The 14485-nt window shown below is 37.7% G+C and overlaps 1 protein-coding gene across 1 annotated transcript in view; it reads left to right on the top strand.

Annotated features, from left to right (window-relative positions):
- The window catches only part of CSMD3 (CUB and Sushi multiple domains 3), a 1107808-nt gene that overhangs the window by 422221 nt on the left and 671102 nt on the right, over nt 1-14485 (top strand). The window contains exons 8-9 of the mRNA XM_034759587.1: nt 7352-7429; nt 12938-13025. Coding sequence (XP_034615478.1) covers nt 7352-7429; nt 12938-13025 — 166 coding nt within the window. The remainder of the gene's footprint in view (nt 1-7351; nt 7430-12937; nt 13026-14485) is intronic.

The following is a 14485-nucleotide window of genomic DNA, read 5'->3' as shown; positions in this document are numbered from 1 at the left end:
TCACAGCTGTCTGTATTTGGTATTTGTTTATACAGATACTATACAAGTCATAGTCTTTACTGGGAGACAGGAACACTTAGCTTAAAATACAGGCTTCGACACTGACTCCTTATGTGGCCTTGGACATGTCACCTTTCCTTCCATCTCATTCCTTACCTGTAAATAGCTATGTGGAGTACGTCACATAATGTGTTGAACTAATGTTATTTGATGTGTGGGGCTATAGGAAGCAAAACCAGTGGTTGGACCTGAGAATGTGATTAATATCCAAGGACATCGTAAAGGCCCATTTGATTGCTAGGAGCCACCATGTGAAGGTTTGTTCACATTCCAGCAGTAGGGTGAAGATCATTAGAAGGGAGAGTTGAGGATTACTGGCTAAAAAAGGGGGTTTCTGGGATCTCAATGAAGGTGTAAGGAGTGGATGCTCCAGACACCAGAGACTAGTATGTAGGAGCCTGGGGTGGGTGGCATTGAGACCAAGTTCAGAGGATGTGGGACTCAGAAGCTTCTACGAATGAAGTCTGAACTTCATTCTTCATATCTTCTCAGACTTTCCTTTGTTTTAGCTGGTAAAGAGGGCACTTCCAGATGATTTGTAGATATGTTCATTCAAGTATTTATTTTCCTCTAATAATAAAATCAGAGTTTGTTAACCAAGTCTGGAGCAGAGCTGTGGTGACTGAGTTTTGCAGCAGTGGCCTTCAAAGAGAACCTACTGTATTTATCAGTGAGCACCTTGCTCCTGAGGACAGGGTCTTTGGAATATGGGAACAGAAACAATATAAAATCTCCAAGTGTGAAGCTTGATGTTGGCAGCAACTACTGGAGCCTAAGATGTAGAAAGCATAGGGTAATGACAGGAGATAACTGTACGTTCTTCACATGGATGTTTTAAATATTATTTTGATATTGTCCATACAAGGTTTGCAAATACACTAAATATTATTTCATTTTATGTAAAAGTGTGCCAAATCAAAACGCTGAATCTTAATTGCTTTTGGGCAAATTTGGACCTGGATTCAAATTGTGGGGCTCATTCTCATCTTTATTATGGTTTTAATGTATGTCATGTTGTCCCAATGAAAAAAATGAGAACAGTAACCCTTCAATTGCTGGTTGTAGATGAAGATGCTACAGTAAAAAAGAGTGTATAAAGTTGATGCTATTGCCAGACAAAGCTACCACTTAAAAAAAACATAAAGATTTTTTTCCAAAATTCTCCTTCCTTCCAAGACCATGCAAGCAACAAGCCCAATGTAAGAAATGAATGTTGAGTATGGCCTTCATAAAAATCTAATTACGTATCACGCCCATGTTTCATGACAGTTGACGAAGATAATCTACATACAGATTAGCTGGATAAATGACTAACTATTTAATTTAGCAAAAATAGGGTAACATTTCTTCTGAAACTCTAAAAATAGTAAATATTGCATTAAATATTTTCCCACTAGTCACACATTACAGAAATATATTTCCCATCCAGTCAGTTGAAATAGCTGTGATGAAACCCATGTTGTGCACAAAGAGGCAAATCCTTCTTCTTCATCCATTGGTGCACCAGGCCCTCTAGAAGGTAAACTGGTGTGGCTCTGTTCCAGGATTTCATGAAGCACACACACCCTTTGCAATGTACTTTGTGTATGGAGAAGCCCTATAGAATTTACTGGTAATAGAAAATAACTCTCTCTAGTTTTTGTTTTTAAACAACCCTGCAGATTTTATTAGGGAATTATATCCCTTCTGAAGAATGTTATAAGATGTTTAAAAACATATGGAAAGTATCTTCTACTCTTTTCAGTTCTATGGGTATTAATTTATAGACCCCTACTGCATTTCTGTAGAATTCTGTTGGTTTTATTCTGATAAGATGGAGCCTTGCTATGAAGCCAGAGGGAGGCACTAGGACTGTAGAGCCTATTTCTTCCCTTAGGGTATGTCTATACTTACGCGCTGGTTCGGCGGCAGGCAATCGAACTTCTGGGTTCGATTTATCGCATCTTGTCTGAACACGATAAATCGAACCTGGAAGTGCTCGCCGTCGACTCCGGTAATCCTGCTCGGCGAGAGGAGTAGGCGGAGTCGACGGGGGAGCCTGCCTGCCGCGTCTGGACCGCGGTAAGTTCGAACTAAGGTACGTCAACTTCAGCTACATTATTCACGTAGCTGAAGTTGCATACCTTAGTTCGAATTGGGGGGGTTAGTGTAGACCAGGCCCTGGGCTGCATTTGTACAGCATGTCCACATGCAGGCAAGTGGACTCTTCTCCCGTTCCCCCATCCAGACAAATTACTCAGTTCAGGAATTGGGTTGCTTTAGGTGCTTTGGTTTAGTAGCATGAAAGTTAATTTGTGATAATCAGCTTGAGGTAAGGAATATACAAAATAAACTTGACATATGAGGTTCATGTTTTAGAGTATATTGAGATCTGTATGAACCCTTTAAGAAAATGTGCATTTTAATTTCTTAGAAACAATAATCTAATAGGATTTGAGGCAGGAAGGATAATTGGGTAGCCTGGTGCTACTGTATTTAAGCACTTGTTGACCTTCTCATGAGAAAGCTTATGGGTTTATAACTTGGGCTAAAAATGCTTTGAACTGGAACAAGGTACATAAGAGCAGTTTGGGGGCGATTTGTTGACTGAAGGATTTTATGCAAACTCTTTGACCATATTGCCATTTTTGCATGAGATGAGTTGCTTGAATATTATACTTGAAAGGAAGGGAATACAATAATAGGTCCATGATCTCAGTATGCATTTCTCATGAATGTAAATGGGTGTTATGTGGGCAAGCTCCTTCTTCTATACCCAACCCAACCCGTTGTTCTTGAGATCACATGTCCTTCTCCCTCTTCTTTGCAGTGAGCAATCTCAGCTCCCACGCCCTTCAGAAAATCACCCCACTTCCTGGGAACATTGGAAAATGTTGTTTAGGCACTCATCCCCCAGACTATGAGCAGCTCAAGCCATTGGGTACTCAGACAACTTGGGCATGACCAAACGCCATCATGAGGATAAATACATCTATGTTTGTCAGGATTTCTGATAGAAAGATTGTGTGCCATAGAAAAGGCTATAGATTATTTTTAATTTATTAAATTCCTGGTCAACACTTCCTCACAATATTACAAGATAATGGCTAAATTCTGAGACTTGCTGGAGTGCAGTATGTTTTGGTGATGCTCTGTTTTCCCCACTTGTGCATGCCCTGTTGGAGTGGATGGGGAGTCAAGATGTATTTCATTGGTATATACCAACTGAGGATATTCCCCAGGGCCCATTGCCACTAACATAATGAGACACTGGACAACCAAGAATTGGGTCAATTATGTATAAAGACCTGATCCTGTGAGATACTTGCCTCTGGCAAGGTGAGGTGCTCAACACCTCACAGGGTTGGTTGCTAAAGATGTTTTTGTGCACATACTGGTTTGTAATCAGCTCCCTGCCTTCACTATAGTTTCTAGATAGTTTGCAAAGTCATTTGGGGTAAATTTAGTATATATGTGTGTGTGTATGGTCTGTAAACCAGCTTAGAATATATTTTAGTGTATGTGTATCTTCAAACCCAATATAACTTCTGGTTCACAGTTTGATTGCCCTTGTTAGGACACACAGGAAAATAATCTTTTTGTAAGTAAAAAAAAAAAAAAAGTCCCTTTCAAAGTCAAAATGAAATTACTGTCTTGTTCAGGATACAAATATCTGCAGGAGTTCTGTGTGGCTTATCTTCCCAATAGCATGCAAAGGCCTTAGTATGCTGATGCCTGCTCTTGTGAAAATCCCCCCGGGCCAGGAGTTGAACAAAATGTGCAAGCAAGAAACTCTAATAACCCTTTGAAATTTTGCATTAAACCTTTCAAACTCTACCCCATTTTCCTCCCCAAAACACTCCTTCCTTTGTTCAAATGTAATCTCAGAGAGAAGCCATGTAGTTATTGCATAAGGAGTAGATACTGTGTCCTGGTGCTAAAGAAAGGAAAAAGAAGACCCAAACATTTGCAGTGCTACTTTCTCCTTTGTGTTTGATAATTTGCAAGGAAATAAAGAAGGGTATATTTTCCCCAAAACCTGAGATTCAGATTCATTGCAGTTGAATTGTTAAACTGTTGAATACTCCCATTGTACTGTTTGTGGATGTATGGTGAGAATGGCCATGCAGGAAGGTACCCATGCTCTCTTATGTATTTGTGTGGGAGCTCCATGCCAGCTCTGAAGAGGGCAGTTCTGGGAAAAGGCCAGGAGAAGGTGATGGGTAGGCCTCTAGATCCATGTTTATGCAGATACTATGACTTGGAAATCCCATGAACTAGGTGTAGAGGGGCCACACTGCTATTCCAGTTGGAATTCCTGTACTGGTTTAGGATAAAGTTCATACCTTCATTCCTCCTGGAATTCTTTGCAGAGAGCCCTTTGGATAGACATTTGTTTTGGAGGCTGCAATGAATTTTTCACGATGTGATTCTAAGAGTTTGTCCATATGAGGGATTTTTGAGAAAAATCACAGTGTTGCTGAGCGACAGTACCATCTCAGCAACCATTTTAATCCATGTGCATTGTTGTATTGCTATTTCTCGGGAAAACAATCAGTGTATGAGATCGACATATCAAACTGAATTTTACAGCTTAGCTCTTTGTGTTCTAGACACTTTCCAAACACAGAGAAAAAGCACAGTTTCTTACCCCAAAATGTAGAGATATAAATGTCAGTAGCTATTTGATCGCTTCCCAAACTGTCATTTCAACTTTTTAAAGTTCCTTGGATACTTTTCCTTTTGAAATTCTTGCACTTTTCATGTATGATTATTTTTAAGTAATTCAGCTACTTTTTTTTTGTTCATGTCACATTTATGAATCCCTTTGGATACTATTTCTTCTTGTAAAATAAGTGTAATCGTTGCTTAAAAGTTCCTTTGTCCTCTATCTCCCATTGTTCATCTGCTTTGCTCAGGTTTCCCTGATATATATTTTTAATCTTTGCCTTGTTCAGACTTCATCTTCAATAGTTCCCTGCAGACAACGTACAACTCCTGCTGCCGTTTGAACTGTAATTATGATGTATCCACTGTTAGAAAATATCATGGATACAGTGCACCCAATCTCCAGATAAACCTTCTTTTTTGGTTTAGTTTAGTTTAGTTAGCACATTTTTGCAGCAGGGTGCACTGTTTACTTGGAGAAAATATCACAGATAGTCATCTGACTATTTCAAAGGAAACCATTCTCTTCTGTGCTTTCATTCTCTCCTCTTTTTTTCCTTTCCTCCTTTTGACTTTTCTGTTTTGTTTTTCTTTCCTCCTTTCATTTGATATCATCTGCTTCAAATGTGCCTGGAGACAACCATGCTCCCTCAGAACTAATTGGGTATAGCAAAAAAGCCATACAGCCCCAAGAACTAAGGGCTTTTCCAGAGCTAATTTGGAAAGAAAGGAAGGTCAGTCATCGGCCATAATAGACCTCAAAAATCAATGTTTCTGAGAGAGAGGGGGCAATTGCGGAACCAAAATTAGAATAGCTGAGCATATTTTAAGTTTCAGGTGCAAAGCACTCAGTTAAAAACAGTGTACCTGAATAGTATGCTTCCATTTTTAAAGCCAATTTCATTTTGGTGGTGTTATAGCCCCAACTGGATTAGTATGTACATCATAAAACTATCAAAAACAGAATTTAGATTTTCTACTTAGGAAAGATCTAAGCATGAGTTATCATAGAAAATAAACTTGTATTTCACAGATAAAGGCTGGACCTTCCATGTTAGACTTAGGGGTCACAAATGAGGCAAAAATTGAAAGTAGGTAGTTGGAACTGCTGTGAAGCTGCTTTAAAAAAAAAACAAAAACAAAAACATGTAGGCTATTTGGGCATCCACAAATAAACCTTTCCAAATATTCATATATGTTTTAGAGTTGCAGAAGGATTCCTGCTAAAATATTCAAGGTTTTAAGATCTATTTTAGCATGTGTTTTGAATTATAAGATTGTGAATTTTTTAGTTGTCACTTTAGTAAGTGAGACATGAGAACAACCAACATTGTGATGCATATTGTTTTGGTTGTGTTCTGTTGTAGAGTATCTGCTGGGAGAGTAGTAATATGAGCCCCATCCTGCCATTAGTTCTTTGTGTCTATGGCAGGGATCAGCAACCTTTGGCATGTGACCCTTCAGGGAAATCTTCTGATGGGACAGTTTGTTTACCTGCAGTGTCCGCAGGTTCAGCCGATCACAGCTCCCACTGGCCGTGGTTCAACGTTCCAGGCCAATGGGGGCTGTGGGAAGCGACATGGGCCAAGGGATGTGCTAGCCGCTGCTTCCCGCAGCACCCATTCGCCTGGAACGGCGAACCGTGGCCAGTGGGAGCTGCGATCAGCCAAACCTGTGGATGCTGCACGTAAACAAACCACCCCGGCCTGCCAGCAGATTTCCCTGACAGGCCACATGCCAAAGGTTGCTGATCCCTATGGGATACCTATTGACTTCAGAATTGGGGCTATGATTTGGACGTGATTAGGTATAATGTGATTAACACATGTTTAAAAAAAAATGCTCTGTCAGTGAAGAAGTATAATCAAATTATGAGCATTACACAAATAGACTGTTGTTGCAGAAATTTCAGATAATTTATAGATTCCAAGGACAGAAGGGACCTCTGCAATCATCTATATTCCTGTACAACAAAACTTCCCCAAAATAATCCCTAGTCAATATCTTTTAGAAAAACATCCAGTCTTAATTTAAAAGTTCCCAATAATGGAGAATCCACCATGGCCCTTGGTAAATTATTCCAGTGGTTAACTACCCTCACTGTGAAACATTTACACCTTATTTATAGGGCGTCTCCAGAATAGCATACAGCATTTTATACAATTTATTAGCAGATACCATTGCAGAGTTCTTGAAAATTTCAGAGAAAAAAAAATGTTAGTACCAACTATAAGGAAAATACATGTTTCAAATCACTCATTCAGTCATTAATTTACCAGGTTCCATAATTGTGTGGCAAAGTTTTACAAAACCACTTATGATGCATGGAAACTATTATCTTTAGCTTTCATTTTTGTTTTGCATCAGAGGCACTGTGCATACATTGGAGGGAAAAAAGTAACATATGTAAATGTTATTCATTTCCTGTACCTTATACACAATCTGATCGGAGTACTTTTCTTTTGTGTAAAAGGCTTTTTTGTTTTATTTTGTTTTTTTCTATTGTGGATACATAATGCTGGCTTACTAGAAAGCAGTTACTCTAACTTGCATACTTCCATGATAACAAATTGAATAATCAATTGAAATGAAATCTTTTAGACTGTATTACCTGATACATGTTTTTGTTTGTTTTCTTAACTAGTGAAAAAGGCCATAGATTTTAAATCTAGAGGATTTAAATTGTTTCCAGGGAAAGACAACAGCAACAAGTTTTCTATCTGTGAGTGTACTCCTTTTTGTTACTTTTTTCTAGTGCAAGAGTGAAGTTTGTGCTGTCTGTGTTGTTTGTGCGTGTTTTCAAAAATGTTTATATATTTCCAATAATATAACTGCCTTAAATATCTTTCTACAATCTGCATGGTCAATTTTAAAGTGTGGTTTTACTCTGAAGGGAAGCTCTCTATAAATCATGGGTGCCTGTTTATTGTGTCTCAATGATTTCAAATCAAATTTGATGAGTATGCAAATAAAAATATCCCCTCTTTCCCTTAACTACCAGTCTTGCAAAACTCAACCTGGAATACACCCTCAGTTACAACAGTGCAACAACATATTTTCTTCAAATGATATTCTCAGTGTTATTCCAACAGTCTCTTTGCCTTCAGATGGCTCAGCTCAGATTAGAACTTGGTAAACCGTCCTAGAAAATAGGTCGAGTGTGCTCAGCACCTTGCAGTATCAAGCCCTTGATGATACTTCATGATACTTCATGTTAGCTGTGTTGAATCTGCAAGGCTAACAAGATTGAAAGTAGTAAGAACTTATTTCAAATAACTAGAGTAAGCAGATATGCCTCTGAATATATCAAGAAGATGATCTGCTGAGAAAAGATGGCATTTTTACAGAGTAGAACCACATTTAAAATATTTAAATAATTGGTTAATCAAATATGGGGTAAATGCATACCATGTGTCCACATTTCATTATTATTCATGGCGGGGGGGGAAAAGACTTATTGAATTTGCGTGCTTTTGCATGCACCCTAGGCAGGATATATTTGCGCTGATAATATTTGCCTGAGATATCAGTCTTGAGGTCAGTTTCCAGGATTTATCATGACAGTGACTTTCCCAAAGAAAATGCATTTCAATGGAATTTCAGCTTGTAGTTTTTAAATTGTCAGCATGCGAGTCATGCATTTTTAGATAAAGGTTTCCTAAAGTGGCAAGCCCCTATAGCTTTTACGAAGTAAAAGTAATAAAATAAGCCACACTTCAATTCAGTTTATCATAGCAGTTTACAGTATTGCCAGATTTAATTTATCTGTAAAGAGTATCACCTAAACAACTCTGGAAGCTTTTTCTTTTGTATCTCAAAAACGTGTTAAGATGCTTTAAAAAAAATAAAAATCCATGTTATTTTCCCACTGTTGGCTCAAGGGAGAGTACGGTGGTTGTAAGACATGAAATACAGTAAAATAGATACAAGCCTATTTGAAAATATATAAAACTGTAAAATGTAAATATATGTATACAATAGTGATTGATAATAGAATGGTTGACACAAAGATTGATTTATATCATCACAATCATTTTCTTATTATACCAAATACAAATTTTCCATATTTATTCCATTTCCACTAATTTATTAGCTTTGCCATTTATTTCAAGACCAACTTTAAGATATCTAGATGTAGCTTTTAATGCATTAGTGGCTAGGAACTTCAAGCTATGATAGTGTGTTTAGTGCCAAATCTTTATATCAGTGAAGTTCTACATAGCTGATATTTTGTGGATATTCCAATATAAAATTTAAGTCTGTAGTATTGTGGTTTGTCAGGGAGTCAGAGATGGACAACACAAATGACCAGCTAGCCCCTACAAACAATTGATAAACATTTTGGTTCATTTAAAACTCGGTCAGACAGATTCAAAGTTTTTAGAAGAGATGTTCAATTTTATCGTTCTGTTTAATTCTGTGTTCATTTAGGCTGTTTTGTAAATGTATAGAAAGACAATATTTCAATAAAAATACATTGTGCCAATGATTGTTGGAGAGAATTCGCAATGGAACCTCAATGGGAGCACTGTATGCAGAACAATGAAAGAACAGAGTCTTTTAAAATGAATGATGTCCCTCTACTGTCTAACAGTTCAACAGAGAAGATTATGTATATATCTGTTTTTTGTAATAATATCAATAAATGGCTTCCTTAAATTACTGTCCCGGATTATCTAAGTCTCAGGAAACTACTGTCCTGAGACAGTTTTCATGTTTGTTCTCTCTGTCTTACTTCTGCTGAATACACACCTAAACACAACAAAATAAAAAACATGTATATGATGTTTTTCACTTACAAAGAATTTTACAATTTTAACCCCTGAACATGCAAACACTCATTCAATGCTTACCTTAGGTATCTGAAACCATTAGGATTCCTCATGTGAGACTACATTAAGCATGTGCATGAGTGTTTGCATGAGCGAGGCCATATACACTTGTGATATATATAAGCATCATCCTGACTCTACAAATGGTCAGACTAAGGCCCAAAGTCATAAGGGGATTGGTGTGAGAGTCTGAATTACACCTCAGCAATATCTGGCTCCCAGTCCCATGCTCAGACCATGAAGGAATGCCTCACTCAAGATATGCCATTGTTTACAATAAAATGCCCATTAACAGTTGTCACAGGACTGTATGGGATAATGGGAAAAGTGGGAAACTGTGAAGTAGTTACATTTTTATAAACAAAAAAGTCAAGTTTTATGTGTGGTCGCATTCTACACCAACAGTACAAAGGCTCCAAACTCAGTAGACCATCCATGTTTGGCCAAGCATGTTTAGGGATGAACATGAATAGGGATAGAATTTAAGCATGTGCTTAAAACACTTTGCTATATTGGGGCCAAAATTAGAGTTGTCAGTTTAATGAATTCTAACTATAACTTTTTTTTTGTTCTGTAGTTCTAAATGGTGTGTGTGTGTGTGTGTGTGTGTGTCATTTTTTTTAATTTTTGTTGGATTGATATTTTTCCCTTAGTACAGTCTTTCAGAATTTTCTGAATGAATATAAAATACACCCACGTATCATGTTAAGTTCTATTTCATTGTATTTCATTAAGAATGCAACAGTTTAGGGATGATGACATAAAGCAGCACACACTTTCTCAGGCTTGTTATTTTAGCTGAAATGTGTAGAATCCAATTGTTTTCATGCTGTTAAATCAGTACAGAATCTGCTCTTTTCACGTAAACTTCCACAGTATTACCATTTTTGAGAATTACGCAGAGTACAAGAATAAAATATTCTGTTTCAATTACTGAAAGATGAAATACAATAAAACAGGAAGTCCTGTTTAAAGCTGGATTTTTGTCCTGTTCATTTAGTCATAGTAATGTAAAATCTTGTATCTACATATGCATATAGTACAATAATGTTAAAAGTCCCCTAAATATTGTATAATCCAATCAAATTCTGGGATGTCATGTTGGTTATTTCCTGAGAACTATTGCCTGGGGCAGTGCCAATAAAAGCTTCTGGCCACAATTTTAATAAACTTTTAACCACAGAAAATCTTGACTGAAGGCCACCCCTACCCCACCCACAAACATAATCTCATTTTAGAATTCCTCCTAAGTAGGCAGTCAGTGTCACCTAACAATTCCTCTGCCTGTGCACAGTGGTAATGTTCCATTCTATGTGGACTAGCCACTAACTGCCTCTTTAATTCCCAGGCCCTGCCTTGGACTTTGGGACCATACAAGACACACAAAGTACTCCAACATGGATTCCCATCTAAATTTCTAAATAATAAGTTCTTCCTGGACTGTCCATATGGACTCCGATCGATGGCAGAACCATAACTGCCAAATACATGGATCCTTCAGTGTTTGCTTTCTCTGGGTTACACACTTTCAGCCTACCCAGGAGCCTCATTAAGTTTCTCAGAGTAAAGTAAGAAAAACTTCTGATTCTTCAGCTAATGTGCTGCTAATGGAAAACTCCTTTCCAGTCACAAAAGTAGAAATCCAGCTAGTCCTGTGTATTCCAAAGTGGATGAACAGGCACTTACCTTTGCTTGCTGCCAATATCAGACCATCCATGCTGTAGCTCTTTCAGGACAGAGAGACTGAATAGTATGGCCAGAGCCAGCAAAGGCTGAGGTGAGGGTCCATTGGTTGAAAAGGGCCCCCCAACTACTGAAGAAAAAGTAAATAATGATCACTTTCTCCCCATCCTTTCACCTTTGTTGTATGGTCCTGACCTCACCTATCACTATTGAGTTAATTTTACCACCTTTTGTGAGTATACGTACCCCATGTTCAAGGCAAGGGAGAGTCCCTCAAACACACCTATGGCAATTCCTCACATGGGGCCATGGGAAAAGATAGGTGGCGAGTACCCTATTTCAGGGTACCTTAGTATCGGCCTGTGTCAAACTGTTATTCCTGCAGAGGTGGACTCTGACAGTTTAGACATGTAATTAATTAGAAACAAGTGTTCTCTCTCTCTCATAAAATCAATTTTAAAAAATTGTGTGAATAAGTCATTTCTGATTAGCTTAATTATATATATAAGCCCTTTCTCCCAAAGGAGTTTTATTTTGTTATGTTGAAAGCTGTCACCCTGCTATGCCAAAGCCCATTGACTTAACTCATCAGAAACAAAGACAGGTTAAATATCTTTTCCTCTTAACATAAATGCCTTGGCTTCACATCACTTAGCTTTGAAAACATTAAAAATAGTTTCATCTTAAGCCTAAACATTCCTCAGGTAGCAGCTGACCAACCTCCTGTGATATGGATTTATTTCCTGATCATCAACTCTTAATTCAGTGCACAACTAGGACAAACAGAACTAAACTGGGCTAGAAGTATTTTTTGGAATTGAAACTCTTGCAAACTATAAATGTTTCATTTTTTTATAGTAGAACAAACATGGTGTGTAAAATATGACAAAACTAGACAGTGCAAACTATTGAAAAAATACACTAATTTGGGTATCAATTCTAGATTCTTCATATGTGCATAGCTTCCACTAAAATAAAAGGTTGTGTGTGTAAAAGGCACCCGGATCGGTTCTTAATATTTTTTTATAAGAAGAGATGAATCCAAGATAAAAATTTAAAATCCACATAAAGATTTCAAACCCCCATGGCTTGGGAATATCCATCTCTGAGGATTTGGTTTGGTTCATTTTAAGAAATTTGTGAAAGTCAAACCTGGTTCAGATCTTGAAGCTTCCCCCAATGCCTCCAAATTCTGGGATATTTGGATTCACACCAGTAATTAAGGCCTATCTGACCCAACTCCACTGAAGTTTTGTCATTGACACAAGGCAAGCAGGTCAGGCACTAGGGGAGAAGGCAAGAGCGACATTACTGAACTATGGTCAGAGGAAAATTTCCCACATGTTCCAGCAAATGTTAATGAAGAGTTCATTAACTTTAAATATTATTTTTTGTAAAGAAATAAAAGGAATATGTATATGGATTCAATAAGATGATGAGCAAATAAACAGAGCTATTTGGTACTTTTTCTATTTATCATAAAACTTCTAGAATTTGCTGTATACAAATATAAAACATACTTTAAAAGTCGCACTTATCATTGAAAGAAAATAAATGTATTGAAACTGGAGATTGTGATCTACCCCAAAATCTGGTAACTGTTTGGTGTTTTTGAAGTAGCAACATTGTAACTAAAGTAAGTTTTTCAAACTATTAATTGTACAAAACTTCATATTTCTTGGTTTCCTAAAAGTGTGTTTTCTTTTCTTTTACAGTAAATGAAGGAGGTATTAAACAGGCATCCAATTTGTGTCCAGATCCTGGAGAGCCAGAAAATGGAAAACGACTAGGCTCAGATTTTAGGTAAAATGTTAACCCTACCATTATATCATTTCTATAATACATACATTGTTGAAAAAAAAAACATTAAAATATATATATTTTAAAAGAATACCAAGACCACTGGCCAATCTTCGGGGAATTCTATTTAAAATCAGATGGCAAAATATAGTCCACTATTTATATTTTAGTATTAAGGGTAAAGCTGTCTGTAATATACTGGGAAGTGGTACAAATAGCTGGGGATTTTCAAGGAATTTAATTGAGGAGGGTTATTTAAAATAGTTCTTACTTAAATACTCAGCTACCTTACTCCTACAAATACAGCGGTTATATATAGAAATGGAGGCTTTTGTGGGACACGTAAGATGAGGACGTGTGTAAAGAAGATAGTGTGAGGGGAGGGGGAGGAAAACAGGTATCTTCGGGCTAGTCAAAGTGGTTTCCACTGGCTGACAAATTTCAGGCTCATTCAAAATACCATTTTAATGGTCATCAGGCAGGGTCAGGTCTAGGCAAGCATGCGCTGGTGAGGCGAGAGGCAGGCTGCAGTGGTGATAGCTCTCTCAACTCAGTGTAGAAGCAGCTTGCCCCCATCTCTTGCATTCTAGAGCAGTTGTCAGTGTTAGAGTTTCTCCAGGCTACCGGTACATGTCCCCATGTGCACCTACAAGAAGGAAATCCCCCTGTTAGCAGCTGTTGCAGTCCTGTCAATAATGGAGATAGCTGATAATTTTAACAACTGAAACAAGATGTAATGTTTTGGGGGTTGTTGTGAAACATTTTTTTTCCTGTCTCCCTCCCTCCCTGATATACAATTAATTTTCTCTCCTTAATTATCACACCACTATGCACTGGAGCAATCTAAGCATCTTAAGGAGGACTTGTGGCACACATCAAACTTTACTAACTTGTTTTATTTAAAAACTGTTTGCATATTCCTTTACACTGTCATAGCTGCCTCCTACAGCACTGGAGCTGAGCTGCATACTCCTTTCAGTCTTGGCAATTAACATATACCAGGGTTAGCCATGAAAATTGATGCAATTTTGAGGGAAAATAAAAGAGAGGGGGTACTAGAGACTTAGGGTGGGATTTTCAAAAGTGCCTAAGTGAGTTAGATGCCAAAGTCCGATTTCAATTCAATGGGACTTAAGTGCCTAATTCAATTAGATGTTTTTGAAAAACTCACCTTTAGTTTTCATTTTAAAAAAATGAGAGCGACCCCAAAGGCCATCTCTTTTACAGGGGGCTCACAGACTTCAGGATAAGCCTCTGCAGCTCATCATTGGAAGTAAGCTAACAGTCAAAACATAAAAGCCAAGCAAACCAAAATATCTCCAACTCATTTCCAACTCCCATTTCTGTGAGTCCCACAGTGTTCTATCTTCTCTGCAATTTTTTTCAAATTATGAACCCATCAGAGCAGGAACCAGCTCTATTTCCTGTGGTGCATAAGACCAAGCACGTTGTTGGTACTTAAG

Source organism: Trachemys scripta, chromosome 2, assembly GCF_013100865.1.
Source record: "Trachemys scripta elegans isolate TJP31775 chromosome 2, CAS_Tse_1.0, whole genome shotgun sequence".
In the NCBI taxonomy this organism is placed as follows: domain Eukaryota; kingdom Metazoa; phylum Chordata; order Testudines; family Emydidae; genus Trachemys; species Trachemys scripta.
Note: the sequence above shows the minus strand (reverse complement) of the source record. Positions and strands in the feature narration are given on the sequence as shown.